General features: G+C 42.1%; 1 protein-coding gene across 1 annotated transcript in view; it reads left to right on the forward strand.

Moving 5' to 3' along the window:
• The window catches only part of FLVCR2 (FLVCR choline and putative heme transporter 2), a 52,635-nt gene that overhangs the window by 20,498 nt on the left and 18,577 nt on the right, over positions 1 to 13,560 (forward strand). The window contains exons 2-3 of the mRNA XM_063091803.1: positions 5,570 to 5,711; positions 8,193 to 8,333. Coding sequence (XP_062947873.1) covers positions 5,570 to 5,711; positions 8,193 to 8,333 — 283 coding nt within the window. The remainder of the gene's footprint in view (positions 1 to 5,569; positions 5,712 to 8,192; positions 8,334 to 13,560) is intronic.

Here is a 13,560-nt window from a genome sequence, read left to right on the forward strand (position 1 = left end):
AGGTTGGAATTGCGAGTTGTTCAATCTGGCCAGAATATAAGGGATATATAGGGACATAGGAGGAGATGGGACTGGAAAGGTAGTTTGAAACTGGTTAAGAAAGCCAAGAACGGCAGGCTGAGGGATTTGGACTTCCTTTCTCTACTTGAAGGTCTTTATCTTCTGGAAGGTCTTTGAGCAGAAACTGCATAGTCAGTGCATGCTGAGGAAAGTGAACCTGAGTGAATTGTGCAGGCAGGTTAGAGAGGTCACAGTTGTCTGAAAGTAAGGAAAGAAGGGCTAAAGGGGGAGGGGGCAGATTCAGAGGGGAGTTTAAAGGAGGGCTCGGGAGGATCTGGGACACAGTGGATGTGAGAGGGCAAAGTCCAGGATGACTGAGAGAATTGAGAAAGAGAGTACAGGAGGAGCAGGAGGAGAAGCAGGGTGGGATAGTTTATACGACTGCTGTGAGTCCCAGTAGCCTTCCTGCCTGTTGCCATTGCTGTGTGAGAGTGTGCAGGGTAGAAGAGCCAGGCAGATGGTGGGGGCAGCCCCAACCCAATAAGCTAGATAATATTATCTTCCTTTTATGGATTAGGAAACAGGCACAAAGAGGTGAATTAAGTTGCCAAGGTCAGACATCTGGTAAGGTAACAGGTAGAGCTGGGATTTGAACTCAGATCTTTCTGACCCTAGAGTCTGAACCCTTAACCACTGTACTAGTGTGGTGAGGGCTCTGAGGAATGTTGAGGTGGAAAGGAGGAGAGGTGAGGATTTCATGTAAAAATAGCACAGCATGGGCATGAGCTGCTCAAGGAGCAAGGCAAGCCCTGGATTAGGTCATAGGAGACCAAATTTGATGGAAGCCTTTGAGCCAAGGGGCTCTGCTGCAGGGAGAGCTGCTGACCCAGTAAGGGGACATTTTGGACTCAGCATCAGGGAGCTAGCTCTTGGGAGCCCTGAAATCCAAGGGAACATGCTCAGTCACCTACCTGGTAACTGCCTGGGGGAAAGGAATGAGCCAATTTGGCCTCAGCCCTGGTGCTGAGGGTGGGCTTACCTTTTTCTGAATAGCTTGGTATACCTGGGGGAGGAATGGACAGAGGAGGGATGAGGTTAGGTAGGTGAGAACCTGCTTGTTGAGGTTGTTGTCTCCTGACAGGAAGAGCAGAGTCTACCTTGCCAATGGCCTGAGTCAGGAGGATGAGGTGCCTGGGACCCTGGTGCAGTTTCTTTGCCGGTTCCATTTGTAATGAAGCCCTCACCACTGTGTTGACACAGAGCTCCCTTCCTTTGGGGGAAGCCCTGGGATTCTCCCTCAATGGCCTGGCCATAATCTGACCCCGTGACCAGCCAAGATTTGGGAGGGCAGCTTTGTGCCAGGGTTCTGATTCAATCGTGAGTCATTCAGGGCTCCGTCAATGGCTTATGGTAGATGGTGATGGGGACAGTGGTTCCATGGATCTCAGGGCTGGTATAACATGTGTGTTGTATTATGTAATGGGTTAGGTATGGGAATCTTACCCCAGATGCAGCCTGATGGTTTTCTGGTTTTACTCTTGCTCTGCCAAGTGCTTGAACCAGAATGACAAGTGACACTTCACACAAAGTAGGGCTTCTTCTTGTTACTCAGAGCCCTTAGGCTTCACTGTGACATTTGTGCTGGAAATGCTTATGACTACTGATGTTGCAGCAGCATTCAGATATTGCCCTTGAGTTTGCAGAAGGTAAAAATAAAATAGAAAGTAAAAAATGAGGGCTCTCTCTCCAATCCTTCATTCATCACATTTTTGTTAAACATATTCTTTTAGGGTGAAGTAACCATAGTTATTAAGCTTGCAGCCTCTGGATTCAGAACTGCTATGTGTTCAAACTCCAGCTCTGCTATCTATAGCTGTGTGACCTTGGGCAAGTTACTTACCCTTTCTGCATCTCAGTTTCATCATCTGTAAAATTGGGACAACCTTAGATCCCTCTTTCTGGGATTGTTATAAGGATTGAGATATTCTATGTAAAGCTTCATCCATTTTACTATGATTAGTATTATTATGTGCTGGGCTTCAGAGATAGATGTGAGCCCTGCTCTCATGGGGCTTATAGTCTGGTCAGGAAGACAGATGTTAATTAAATAATCATACAAATGCAGGGACCTGGCCTTGTGTAGGGATCAGAGAAAGCTTCCTTGAGTAAGTGTGACTTGAACTCAGACCTGAAGGATGTCTGCATTTACTAGGTGAAACAGGGCAGGAAGAGCATTACAGTCTGGCAGGAGAATTGGTGCAAAGTCCCTGTGGTCCTTGGGTATGAGGGGGCTTTGGACATTTGAAAGACAGAAAGGAGGCCAGTGTGACAGGGCCCCAAGGAGCAAGTAGACAACTAAGAGCAGAAAACCAGGAGACAGACCCCATGTGTAGAACTTTGTGGACTGTGCTTAGGATTTTTACTCCTAATTTAAAAGCAAGGAGAAGTTACTATAGGGTTTTAAGCAGGTGAGAGATGTGATCTGATCATATTTTCCGAAGATCACTGGCTACAGTGGAGAATGGCCAGGAGCAGAGCCATATGTAAGCCATTAGGAGGGCTGGGCCATACTTTTTCTGAGTCCGGTGTCTCCCAAACTCCTTTGATGGGTAAAAAGGATTGCCTGTGTGTGAGGGTACTTCAAAAAGTTGTGTAAAGGTTAGTATTATCTTTCAATTCTATTTTTCCATGTACTTTTTGAAGTACTCTCATGTAGCTACTCAGGACCCAACCCAGACCTGAGGGATGACAACAGGGTGGGGCTGGTGACCTTTGGCATCAGCCAAGGCTAGGAAATGGTGCTGTGGGATAGGCAAAAATGAAGAGAGCCTAACTCCATTTTAAAAGCAGTTTTTAAAAAGTAAGTTCCTAAAGAGCTAAGACTATGATTTGGTTTGACTTTGAATTTTATATTTTGCCCAACTTTGCATTTTGTTGAGAATGATAAAACTAGAACAAGTGCAGGGACAAAAGTCAACTCAAAACCAGTTAACAGTAATTTTTAATCATTTACATTCCCAACCTGGGTCTCTGGTTTTTCTGTGGGCAACACCCTCCAGGAGCAGTGTTCTCCTGCCTCTTTAAATTAATCTTGCGATGACTCAGGCTCCAGGTCTCTGAATTTTACCCTAGAGGTATCCTATCAAATGGGAGAAAATATAGGCTTCTGTGCTGATTAGCATCACACTGGCGTTTCATGGGAGGCAGTGCAGTGAGCCCAGGTTCTGGGGTCAGATTGTACTGGCTTAGGATCCCAGCTCTTTTGCTAGCTGCCTGTATGACTTTGGGCAGGGTGCTAAAAAATGAGTTTTTCTTATTTTTTTCTTTATTTTAAATTATTTGGGTTCAATTAAGAGATAAAGTATATTAGATATCCAGTGCATAAAAGATGCTCAAGAAATGGTAGGCTGTCCTGCACTCTCCCTCCTTTCCACATACACTTTTTTTTTTATTTTTTTTATTACCACTGTGGGTACAATGTAGAAAAACCTGGACCCTATGGGCAGACCTGTATAATATTCCCAGCTTTCTGTAGACAAGATGTTCCACCAGTGTTCATCTGTCCATCTGTCCATCTATCCATCCATCCATCCATCCATTCGACATAACTGAGTACCTACTATGGGACAGACGTAGGAACTAGTTACTGGAAATAGAGCAGCAGACTCTGACTGAACACTGCTCTCAAGAAGCATGGAAAAATATGTCTCAAAAAAACAAAAGAGACAGCAGCTACAGTCCAGTCCTTATGTTTTGGTTTCCACACTGGGTATGAGAGTAGCTCCAAAGCCGGTTTCCTCCTTTGCTCTTAGGGCCCACTGCTCCATCCTGCTGGCTGGAGAAGACTTCAGTGCTGGAGTTGGGTGGAACAGAACTCACTCAGGCTAGTATGTGGATGGAGTGAACAGAGTTCAGCCCCTTGGGGTTAGGCATACAAGGTGGCAACAGCTGAAAAGATTTATTTGTTGAGACAGAAGATCACCAGGGATTAGGTTATGCCATATTGAGGTCTCATGGTTTTTATTTTCCTCCTGGAAATGAAAGAGTGGCAGAGCCTTGGATGATCTCAGTATTTCCCTTGATTTTGCAAATGGGACCCTCTGAGATTCTACTTAACTTCCAGACCTTCAACTCCAAAGCCCTTAGGAGGACAGATATGACCTGGAGTGGGCCCGGTTCCCCGCTCTGAAGAAGGCTGTATTTGCCCCTTTGTCTGTGGCTGGTTTTTACCCTCAACCAAAGTTGTGGAGATCAGCAATTAAAAAGCCTGATTCTGAGAAACCAATGTGACCAAGATGAGATAAAGCTCTGAGGACATTAATTAGGCTTCTCTTCCAAAGAAGCCTGCTCACCTGGGCCTTTCTCAAGGCTCTTAGCCCTGGAAGCCCTTGCTGAATACTTTTCATATAGTAGATGCTTTAAAGATGTGTTTGGTTTATTGGTTATATACTGGAATAATGAGCTCTACACTGAACCTATTGATGATGACTTTTGAGACTAGTCCAGAGCTGAGAACTACTAGTAGTCATCCTGAGTGAATGTAATTGACAGATTGGAAAACCAATCAGGGCGGTCAGCAGATTGGCAGCCAGTGAATGGTGTGATAGTGTGGAGTGAAGACAAATTGCTTATCTACCTGCAGTTCCCTTCATGTACAAAAGTGGGACCTTAAGACAAAGGATGTACTTATCTTCCTTTACACTTAGAATTTGAAACTGCCTGAGTTCACAAGCTGTTTTCCAATTTTTGCCTTGGTATTATGTGGGGCACAAGGGCTTTTGGTGTTGTATCACAGTTAGTCACTAATGAATCAAAGCATCTCTGACCTCGGAAATACCCAAGTTTTCTGTCAGTTCACTGGAGTTTGGACTACAATCCAGATATGAGATGTTTTAATTTGTCAGGTTGTGTGCGTGTGTGTGTGTGTGGGTGTGGGTGTGGGTGTGTGTAAGTATGTATGTACATGTGTGTTTATTGCCACTTGTATGTATCCACGTCCTGTGCATATAAATTTATGCAGTTGTGTGTGACTTCACACTACAGATGTTTTGGAAGTTGCTAAGTTATCTACACAATGAACTGAAACTTTTTCATATTTGTAAATGTGGTAACAACTTTAGGTTTTAGGCTTTTTAGCTTGGGTTTGTAGGGTGTAGAATTTTCCCCCTGCTGGTCTGTCAGCTCCAGGTTAACAGATTCAGTGAAAACAAAAATTTAAGTAGCACACACACAAAAAAATCAACATTCTTTTCCTTTATCCCAGAAATGGGAGTATAGGAACCACTGTTCATTAGTTTGCAGCTGGAGAAGAGCCAGCCTGCATTGAGACCTCAACTATAATTTTTTTCAATAGGCATTGTTAGTGAGGGTGGTCACAAGTATGTATGAATCAAGCTTTCAATCAAAAGAAAGATTTCTCTGGTGTTTTTTGTTGGGGAAATAATCCCTGTTTGGGTGTTAGGAAGGACTGGAAGTTGGGAATTATGTTTCTTATTAGGTGTCTCTTTAAATTTGTGCTGTCACCTCTTGGCCATTAGTAACTGTGATTGATTGTCTCTGTCTTCTATAGCTTGGAATTGCGATTGGGTTCTTGGTCCCTCCTGTTTTGGTACCCAACATCGAAGACCGGGAGAAGCTTGCCTACCACATCAGCATCATGTTCTACATAATAGGAGGTGTGGCCACTCTCCTTTTCATCCTTGTCATCATCGGTAAGGTCATTAGTAGACTGATGGGGGTGGTGCTGGAGAGGCAGGGAGGTTCTGCTGACTTTGGTGGGGACCTTGTGAACATTGCCCTAAAATACCGTGGATATTTACAGAAACTGGAAGCTGGGCTTCTTAGGGTCTTCTCAAATATTTTAGCCTGAGCAGTTGCCTCTGATATAGTGCTGGCTGGTCCCATGCACTTTGTTAGTGGCTCAGTAAAGGTTTAATTGTAATTAACCAGTTCCTCAATCCTACTTCACCAGAAGTAATGGGTAGACTGCTGGTCCCCTTGATGAAACCCCAGTGAACACTTACAATCTCACAGGCGCTGTGCTAAGCATGCCTGATCCCATTTAGTCCTCAGCACCCCTATGCATGAGGTACCATTATCATTCCCATTTAATAAAGAGGAAAATGAGACTTCAGGGAAGTTAAATTTAAGTTATTCAAGATCAAATAGCTAGTAAGTGGCAGAGTTTGGATTCAAGTCTAAGCTTGTCTAACTCCATACTCTAAATTTCTGAAAAATAAAACAGAAATGACCCACCAATGCTAATAAGCTCATAGATTTACCTTAGAATACTTGGGGAACACATTTCTTTAATGCTTTTTAAAAAAATTGTAAGAGTAATATATGGTCATTGTGGAAAAATCTAGAAAATACAAAAAAGCATAAAAAGAGGAATAACCATTAACTTATCTTTGTACAAATTATTCCTAATAACCCATCTCAGATAACTACTATTAACATCTTATATGCATGTACAATTAATCATTGAAGTATTTGGTTAATAAAATTTCATATCTTCCTTTTACATCCGAGTGATGTATGGGCTGTGATAAATTCAGAAACAGCAAGACAAAGGTGTCATTTTCAGTTAGTCACCCATCTAAAGGTTAACCAGCTTTCTTCCTAATACCTGAAAGTATCACCTCATGTGTTAAAAATTTTATTCCTGCCTGCCAGCCTCACCTCTAGAGTCAACAGTTCTATCATTGTGTACCTCATTCATGCATTCACACTGTGTCATTCCCTCCCTGGAGTCCAGGACGAGGAAGGGCTGCCTGATGGTTTTTAAAAGTTGGGAGAGGGGGCTGCCTGGTTAGCTCACTCGGTAGAGCATGGTGCTGATAACATCAAGGTCAAGGGTTTGGAACCCTTGACTGGCCAGCTACCAAAAAAAAAAAAAAAAGAAAAAAGAAAAAAAGAAGTTGGTAAAAAGGTGAGAAGCAGGGGAGCTGTAGATGAGAGCAGGGAAGAATGATACGGCCAGGGCCCTCTTATTCAGCCAGACTTTGAGTTTCAAATTGTAATGTGTCCAGCTTCAAATTCTTGTGTTTGTAGCAGATGAGGGCCTGGTTCTTTGCAGCTGAAAACATGGAGGTAGGACATTTCTATGTTTTGGCATTTTATCATCAAGCACAGTTAGTAGCTTATTGAGTAAAGAACTAAAAAATCTTATTTGAATTCTGGTTTGTGGTTGCCAGATCCTTGAGCCAACACTTGCTGATACAGAGATAAGGAACTTTCTTGTCTTGCTTTCTTTCCCCTGATGGAAGGAGAGGTGAACAGGCAACACAATGGATGAGAGGTTCCCAAAAAGGGAGTGGGGTGGGGGGAGTTATCCAGGACTATTTCCGGAGAAGGAAGAAGCTGGGCTCTGAAGTCAGGATTAGGGCGTTTTCTAGGTGAGAGGCCCCTTTGATCTGCTTCACTTCCAGAACTTCCTCTAACTGGAAACAGTAAACTGACCTTTCAGGAATGTTCCATGAAGAGTGGGGGAAGACACATGGTGCTTGCTTGGACTAAATTGGGGGACCAATTTAGCAAAACAACTAGTCAAACTGATCTGTTCCGCAGAGAACTGAATGGAAGACAGTGCAGTCAAAATGAACATACCAGTTATATTGAAACTGGGCTATAAACAGCGTTAATCTTCTTGTCTCTTTCAGGAGGCAGATGTCTGATTCAGATTTTGCAAAACAAGAAACAGACTCTAGATGTTTTCTATAGATGATCCCTTTCACTTATTCAAGGAATATTGACTGGCTGCCATGTGCCAGTCTCCGGGCTAAGCAGGGACTACACAGTCCCTTCCCCTTTGGGAAGAGCTCTGTAGCTAAGCTTTCAGCTTTCGTTTCTTTTTCATCCATGTGTTGCTACTGCATTTTTTTAGTGCTCTGTGGTAGCTATTTGCTGGTGATTATGGGACTCCTTGATTTTTGAACACTGCCTGGGAGGCCCATTATTTCAGCCTTCCAGATGCAATTAAGGAAAGTAATCGAAGGACCACTCTCTCATCCTCAGACACCGAGAAGCAGCTTCAAGAGAAGAGGCTGTAAAGTTTTAATGGAAGATTTACTATTTCCTTTGGCTTCTTAGCTCCTTCTCAGATGATGGAGCCAGCGCTTGTCCATCTGGAGCCAGCTCTGCTGGGTTGGGACCATGGGAGTTTTCAGTCATCTCTGTTTCTTTCCTTTCAGTATTCAAGGAGAAGCCTAAACATCCTCCCAGCAGGGCCCAATCCCTGAGCTATGCCTTGTCGTCGCTTGATGCTTCGTACTTAAGTTCCATCATCCGGCTCTTCAAAAATCTCAACTTTGTGCTGCTTGTCATCACCTATGGTAAGATGCAGATGTGTCCAGGTATAAACTTGAACTGGGAGTGTCAGGTGAGAGGCCTGATGGGTCTCTGTGTCTTAATCTTTCCAAATCTGGATGTGCAAGTACAGTTGTTTAGGGTCGACTGGAGGAACGACCAGAAGGCCTTGGCATGTGCTGTAAAGTCCACCTAGAAAATCATTCCTTCCCATGTCAGATTATCTGATAAATGCATGTTGATCCTCTCAGTCTCACCTCAGTGTCACCTCTGTACAGCAGTATTAGGTGAGGTTTCCTCTCATTGTGCTATTCCTGATACATCTTAACACTTATTATTTAAGAAAAAAAAACATTTCTAGGGCTAACTGGTTAGCTCACTTGGGACAATATGGTGCTGGTAACACCAAGGTCATGGGTTCATATCCCTGAAGTAGCCAGCCACCAAAACAAAAAACCCAAAACCATTTCTTGCTCTAACTCTCCACTAGACTGAACTCTCTGAAAGTGGGGATTTATGTCTTTTCATCTTTATAGTTCCTCTGCAGTGGCCAGCCTGGAGTGGTTACTACAGTAGTTATCGAATGAATGAATTAATGAATTAATCAATACAAGAATCTTGCCACATGAGCCATTCTTCAGCCAATCCTTCTTCATCTTTTAACATTGACTCCTTTTTCACCTGAGTACAAGAAATATGTACTTCATTTCATTTTCTTGGCTTTTGGCATGATAAATTTGAATCTTTATGCTGTTGTATTGGCTTGTCTTTCCAGTATGGTGTTTTCTGTATCTTCTTTAATAAGATTGTTGGATCAGACAAGGGCAAGGACAAAGCCTCGTGGCATTCCATTAAAGAGTGTCTGCCTCCATAACACTAGTCTATTAACTAGTACTCTTAGTTTAAGGACTTATAGATCCATGCAACCACACTGCTATCCAGTCTATATTTTACCATTTAATCTACTGGTTACAGTCTGCTTAAAGTCAAGAGTCAACAAGCATGTAACATGCTCAGTAACCATATGAAACAAAAAAACAAGATTGGTTTGATTTGAGTTATTTTTAGTGAAACCCCAATTGATTACGAACTCATGTTTTCTATAGGCTCACAAACCATTGTTTCATAACAATAATAGCATTTACTATGTGCCAAGTGCTTTTCATATATGATTTTATTTAACTCCCACCACACTTATGTGAGGTAGGTACTATAATTATCCCCATTTAACAGATGAGGAAACAAACTCAGAGAGATTAGGTAACTAGCCCAAGGTCACACAGCTTTTAAGTGGTAGAGCCAGAATTCAAATACAGGTTTGTCTAACTCCAAAGGCTGTGTTCCTAATGCCTATTCCATAATTGCCTATACTGCTTCCTAGAATTGTGCCAGGGTTTTGCTTTAGGCTTATCAGTGCCCTTTATTTCAATTAAAATGTTTATCTGCTGAAGTACTAGATAACAGTGGTGTCATTTAGGAGTGTAAGAGGCCCTCCTAAATTTTTCAGGCACACACAAAATTTAGGTGAACCCCCACCTAGTATAGCTCTAGATGACCAGATTAGTCTTAAGCTCTTGGTTCTCTGTTCCTTATTCCCTCCAGTTTCTCAATTCTCTATGAGTATATCTCTGTATTTATCTGTAATATAAAGACAAAGTTTCCAGCACTTAGAGATGTTCAACTAAGGAAGTTATGAGTTGCCTGTCACGTGGAGGTACCCAAGCATAGACGGGACCAACCACTTGGTGGGGATGTTGTGAGGAATCTCACAATAGTGAGACCAAATGACCTTTGGGGTCCCTTCTAGACTCAGGATTCCGTGACTCCAAGAATTTTCACTTTTTACTAGAGTTAAATATCTTGAGTGCATTGACCTTTGACCACCATAAACCTTATTGCATCTGACAACAGGGTATTTGAGACCTACCTTGGGATTCTAGGGCAGAAGACTGCTTCATAAATCTTTTCTATGGCTGAAGATGGTGATGGTGGTGATAACGGGGCAACAGTCCCATTCCAGAGGCTGTCGTCTTAGTGCTGGAGGCTGTTGATGGCAGGGCCAGGTTACTGACCCATGAAAGCAAGAAACAAAAACAAAATATACCAGGAACAATGTTGCTCATGGTCACTTAGGGGTTCATCTCTGGGCCATGTTGTGGGGAGTGAAGCAACTCCTCCTTCCCTCTTGCAAGGTTGGTTGCCTATATGGTCTTTAATTTGGCAGAGTGTTTTTAATCCTGTGCTTCTGGACATTCTTCCTAATCTATTTGGTTAAATGATAACACAGGAAATAAACAGGGAAGCACTTCCTGAACGGTGGAGTAAGGACCTTAGAAAATCTGCTCCTCCATAAAAGCAACAAGAACACTTACAAAAATTGTCAAAATCAATTTTTTCAATACTCTTCACCAAAGGCTTACAACAATCTAAGTGACATTTATTCAAGAAAAATGGCTGAATATCAGTTAGAACAGTGGGGTTTGTGTTCTGACTATTCTGATCCCCTTCTCCCAAACTCTGCAGTAGCCTTGACAACCAGCAGTCTCACAACCATGGTAGCCTTGACAACCTTACAACCATGGTAGCTGTGAAAAACAGCTGCCTTGCAGTCATGGTAGCTGTGCAAAACAGCTAAAGGGAGCAAAATAGGTTTGAAGCTCCCCTGAAAGCCCCATCCCCCCAAATTAGCACTGTTTGACCCATCTGGCAGGTCTCTGGAAAAGTCCTATTCACAAAGCTTGTCATTATTTGATCTGACTTGGAGTTTGCTCAAGTGGGAAAAGCCCTATATCTAGTGCATTTGTTGAAAACAATCAGTGGCACTGTTTAACATCATAGCTGTCTGAGGTGGGAATACCAGTTGGAGCAAACAAGAAGTTGGCTGAAAATCATGGAAAGAAAAAATGGAGAATGAAATGTCCATAGGGGGCTTTGAAAAGCTCTGACATGTTCTTAGGGATTTGGAAGTCCACATGCATGTGCAGAGCTCATACTCAGGAAAGACCTGAGAGAGACCTAAATTCTCACTTCTAGCTGACCTTGAGGCTCTGTACAAGCAGGAAGTAAAGGTTAATCCAGAGTTGTCAGCTAGCTGCTGGGGTGTTGAAGGTGAGCCCTAATAAACACACAGAGCTCCTTGGCAAAGATGGGAGACTTACTGGTTTAGGACATTTTTAAAACGCTCTTTCCAGTCATTAGCTTAATACTAAGCGAACAGAGCAGAAACTTCAGTGGCTACACGCAACAAAGAATATAGACTTTACAAAATCAGTCCAGAAAAGTCACTAAACAAACAGCAGCAACAGCAACAAATCCTGGGGCGGGAGGAGGCTCTCGTTTCCAGTATTGACACATTATTTTAACAATGTCCAGTTTTCATCAACAAAAAAGTATGAGACATGCAAAGAAACAGGAAAGTATGGCTCTTACCCATGGGGGAAGAAAAAAAGCTTCCCTGAGGAAGCCCAGACATTTGACATAATAGACAAAGATGGTAAATTAACTATTATCAATATGTTTAAAGAACTAAAGGCAACTATTTCTAAAGGACTAAAGAAAAGTATGAGATGATGATTCGTCAAATAGAGAATATCAATAAAGAGACAGAAATAAAAAACACACTGATAGGAATTCTGGATTAGGTGGTAAATATGCTAACTACTCTGATTAGATCATTATACAATATATTCATGCATTGAAACAACACATTGTATCCCATAAACATGTACAATGAAAAACAAAGAACAAAAATTTTTTTTAAAAAAGGAAATTCTGGAGTTGAAAAGTACAGTAACTGAAATGTAAATTCACTTGAGGGCTTAACAGCAGATTTGAACCAGCAGAAGAAAGAATCAACAAACCTGAAGGTAAGTCAAATGAGACTCTTCAATCTTAAGAACACAAAGAAAAGAGAATGCAGAAGAATGAACAGAACCTCAGAGACCTGTGGAACACCATCAAGCATATCAGTATATGCAAAGTGGAAGTCCCAGAAGGAGAGGGGAGAAAGAGGTAGAAGTAAATTGTCATCTAAATTGAGATCGTGCTAAACTAGAAAAACATTTCACTTCTGAGCTTCTGGGAGCATTTGACTCCTCTGTGAATAGATAGAATTTATTAACATTTATCTCAAAGGCCTGGGATTATCCCAGTGAGAGTGAGTTAAACTAATCTGGATGTTTGTACACATTTTATTACAGGCAGAGAACCACAAGCCTTATTTCCATGGAAGAGAACTGGATTTGGTGACAGGGCTCTTTGCAAATAAGAAAATGATTCTTAGACCTGATCACAGATTTGAAAAAAATTTTTGTTGACCATTACTGAGTGTCCGGCACCATGTTAAGTGCTTTACATGCATTATCTCATTTAATCTTCAAAACAAACCCCATGACATACGTGCTTTATTTCATTTTATACATGAGGAAACTGAGACTCTGAGAGATTTAGTTCCTTGCCCATAATAGGGTAGCTAGCAAACAACAGGGCTTAGATTTAAACTTCTCTCTGTCTGATGCAAAGCTTACCTTCCAAACCACTACACCATTTTGCCTCCCCATACAGAAAGGAGCTTCTTAGAGACAGATTCAGGTCTCTTTTCTTAGCTGCATGGCCTGAGTTTTCCTTTTGGTCTATCCAGGGGAGTATGTCTTTCCTCTCAGATTCAGTCCTTCAGACCAGTTGCCTGAGGGTTGATTACTTCTAAGGTGAGGAGTCTGGAGTTCTAGGGTCTTGGAAACATGACCAACCATACATCTTTGGGTTTTGGGGATGATAGGGTCTCAGCTTCAGTGCGTTTAAGCTTTATAGGTCATATAAAGGCAATGTTTGGCACTTAATCCAACTGAGAATGTTTACTTTCTTCTCCCACTGTCTGCTCCAAATTAAAACAAACAAAAACTAAACAACAACAACAAAACCCTTTATAAATTCAACTAGATGCTTTGAAATCCCCCAAGCCTCCCACCGCCCCATACAGTTTCAGCTTGGGCTTTGAAGAATGAAATGGTTCATACTTTTTACATTGTACATATGGTATTCATATTTTGCTCTGAATTATATGCACTTAAGATCATGTACCTTGGAATCAAGCAGCTGATAGCATTTCACAGACACACATGCCAGATGTGGGTGGACATATCTTGGGGTAAGTGCCTTGAATCCTGGACCCATGAATTCAGAATTGGCTTGTGAGGAATGTGAGGTCTAAATTTTGGTGTCAGCTCTGCCAATTACTGAGCGTACCACCTTCAT

Source organism: Cynocephalus volans, chromosome 3 (assembly GCF_027409185.1).
Source record: "Cynocephalus volans isolate mCynVol1 chromosome 3, mCynVol1.pri, whole genome shotgun sequence".
Taxonomy (NCBI): domain Eukaryota; kingdom Metazoa; phylum Chordata; class Mammalia; order Dermoptera; family Cynocephalidae; genus Cynocephalus; species Cynocephalus volans.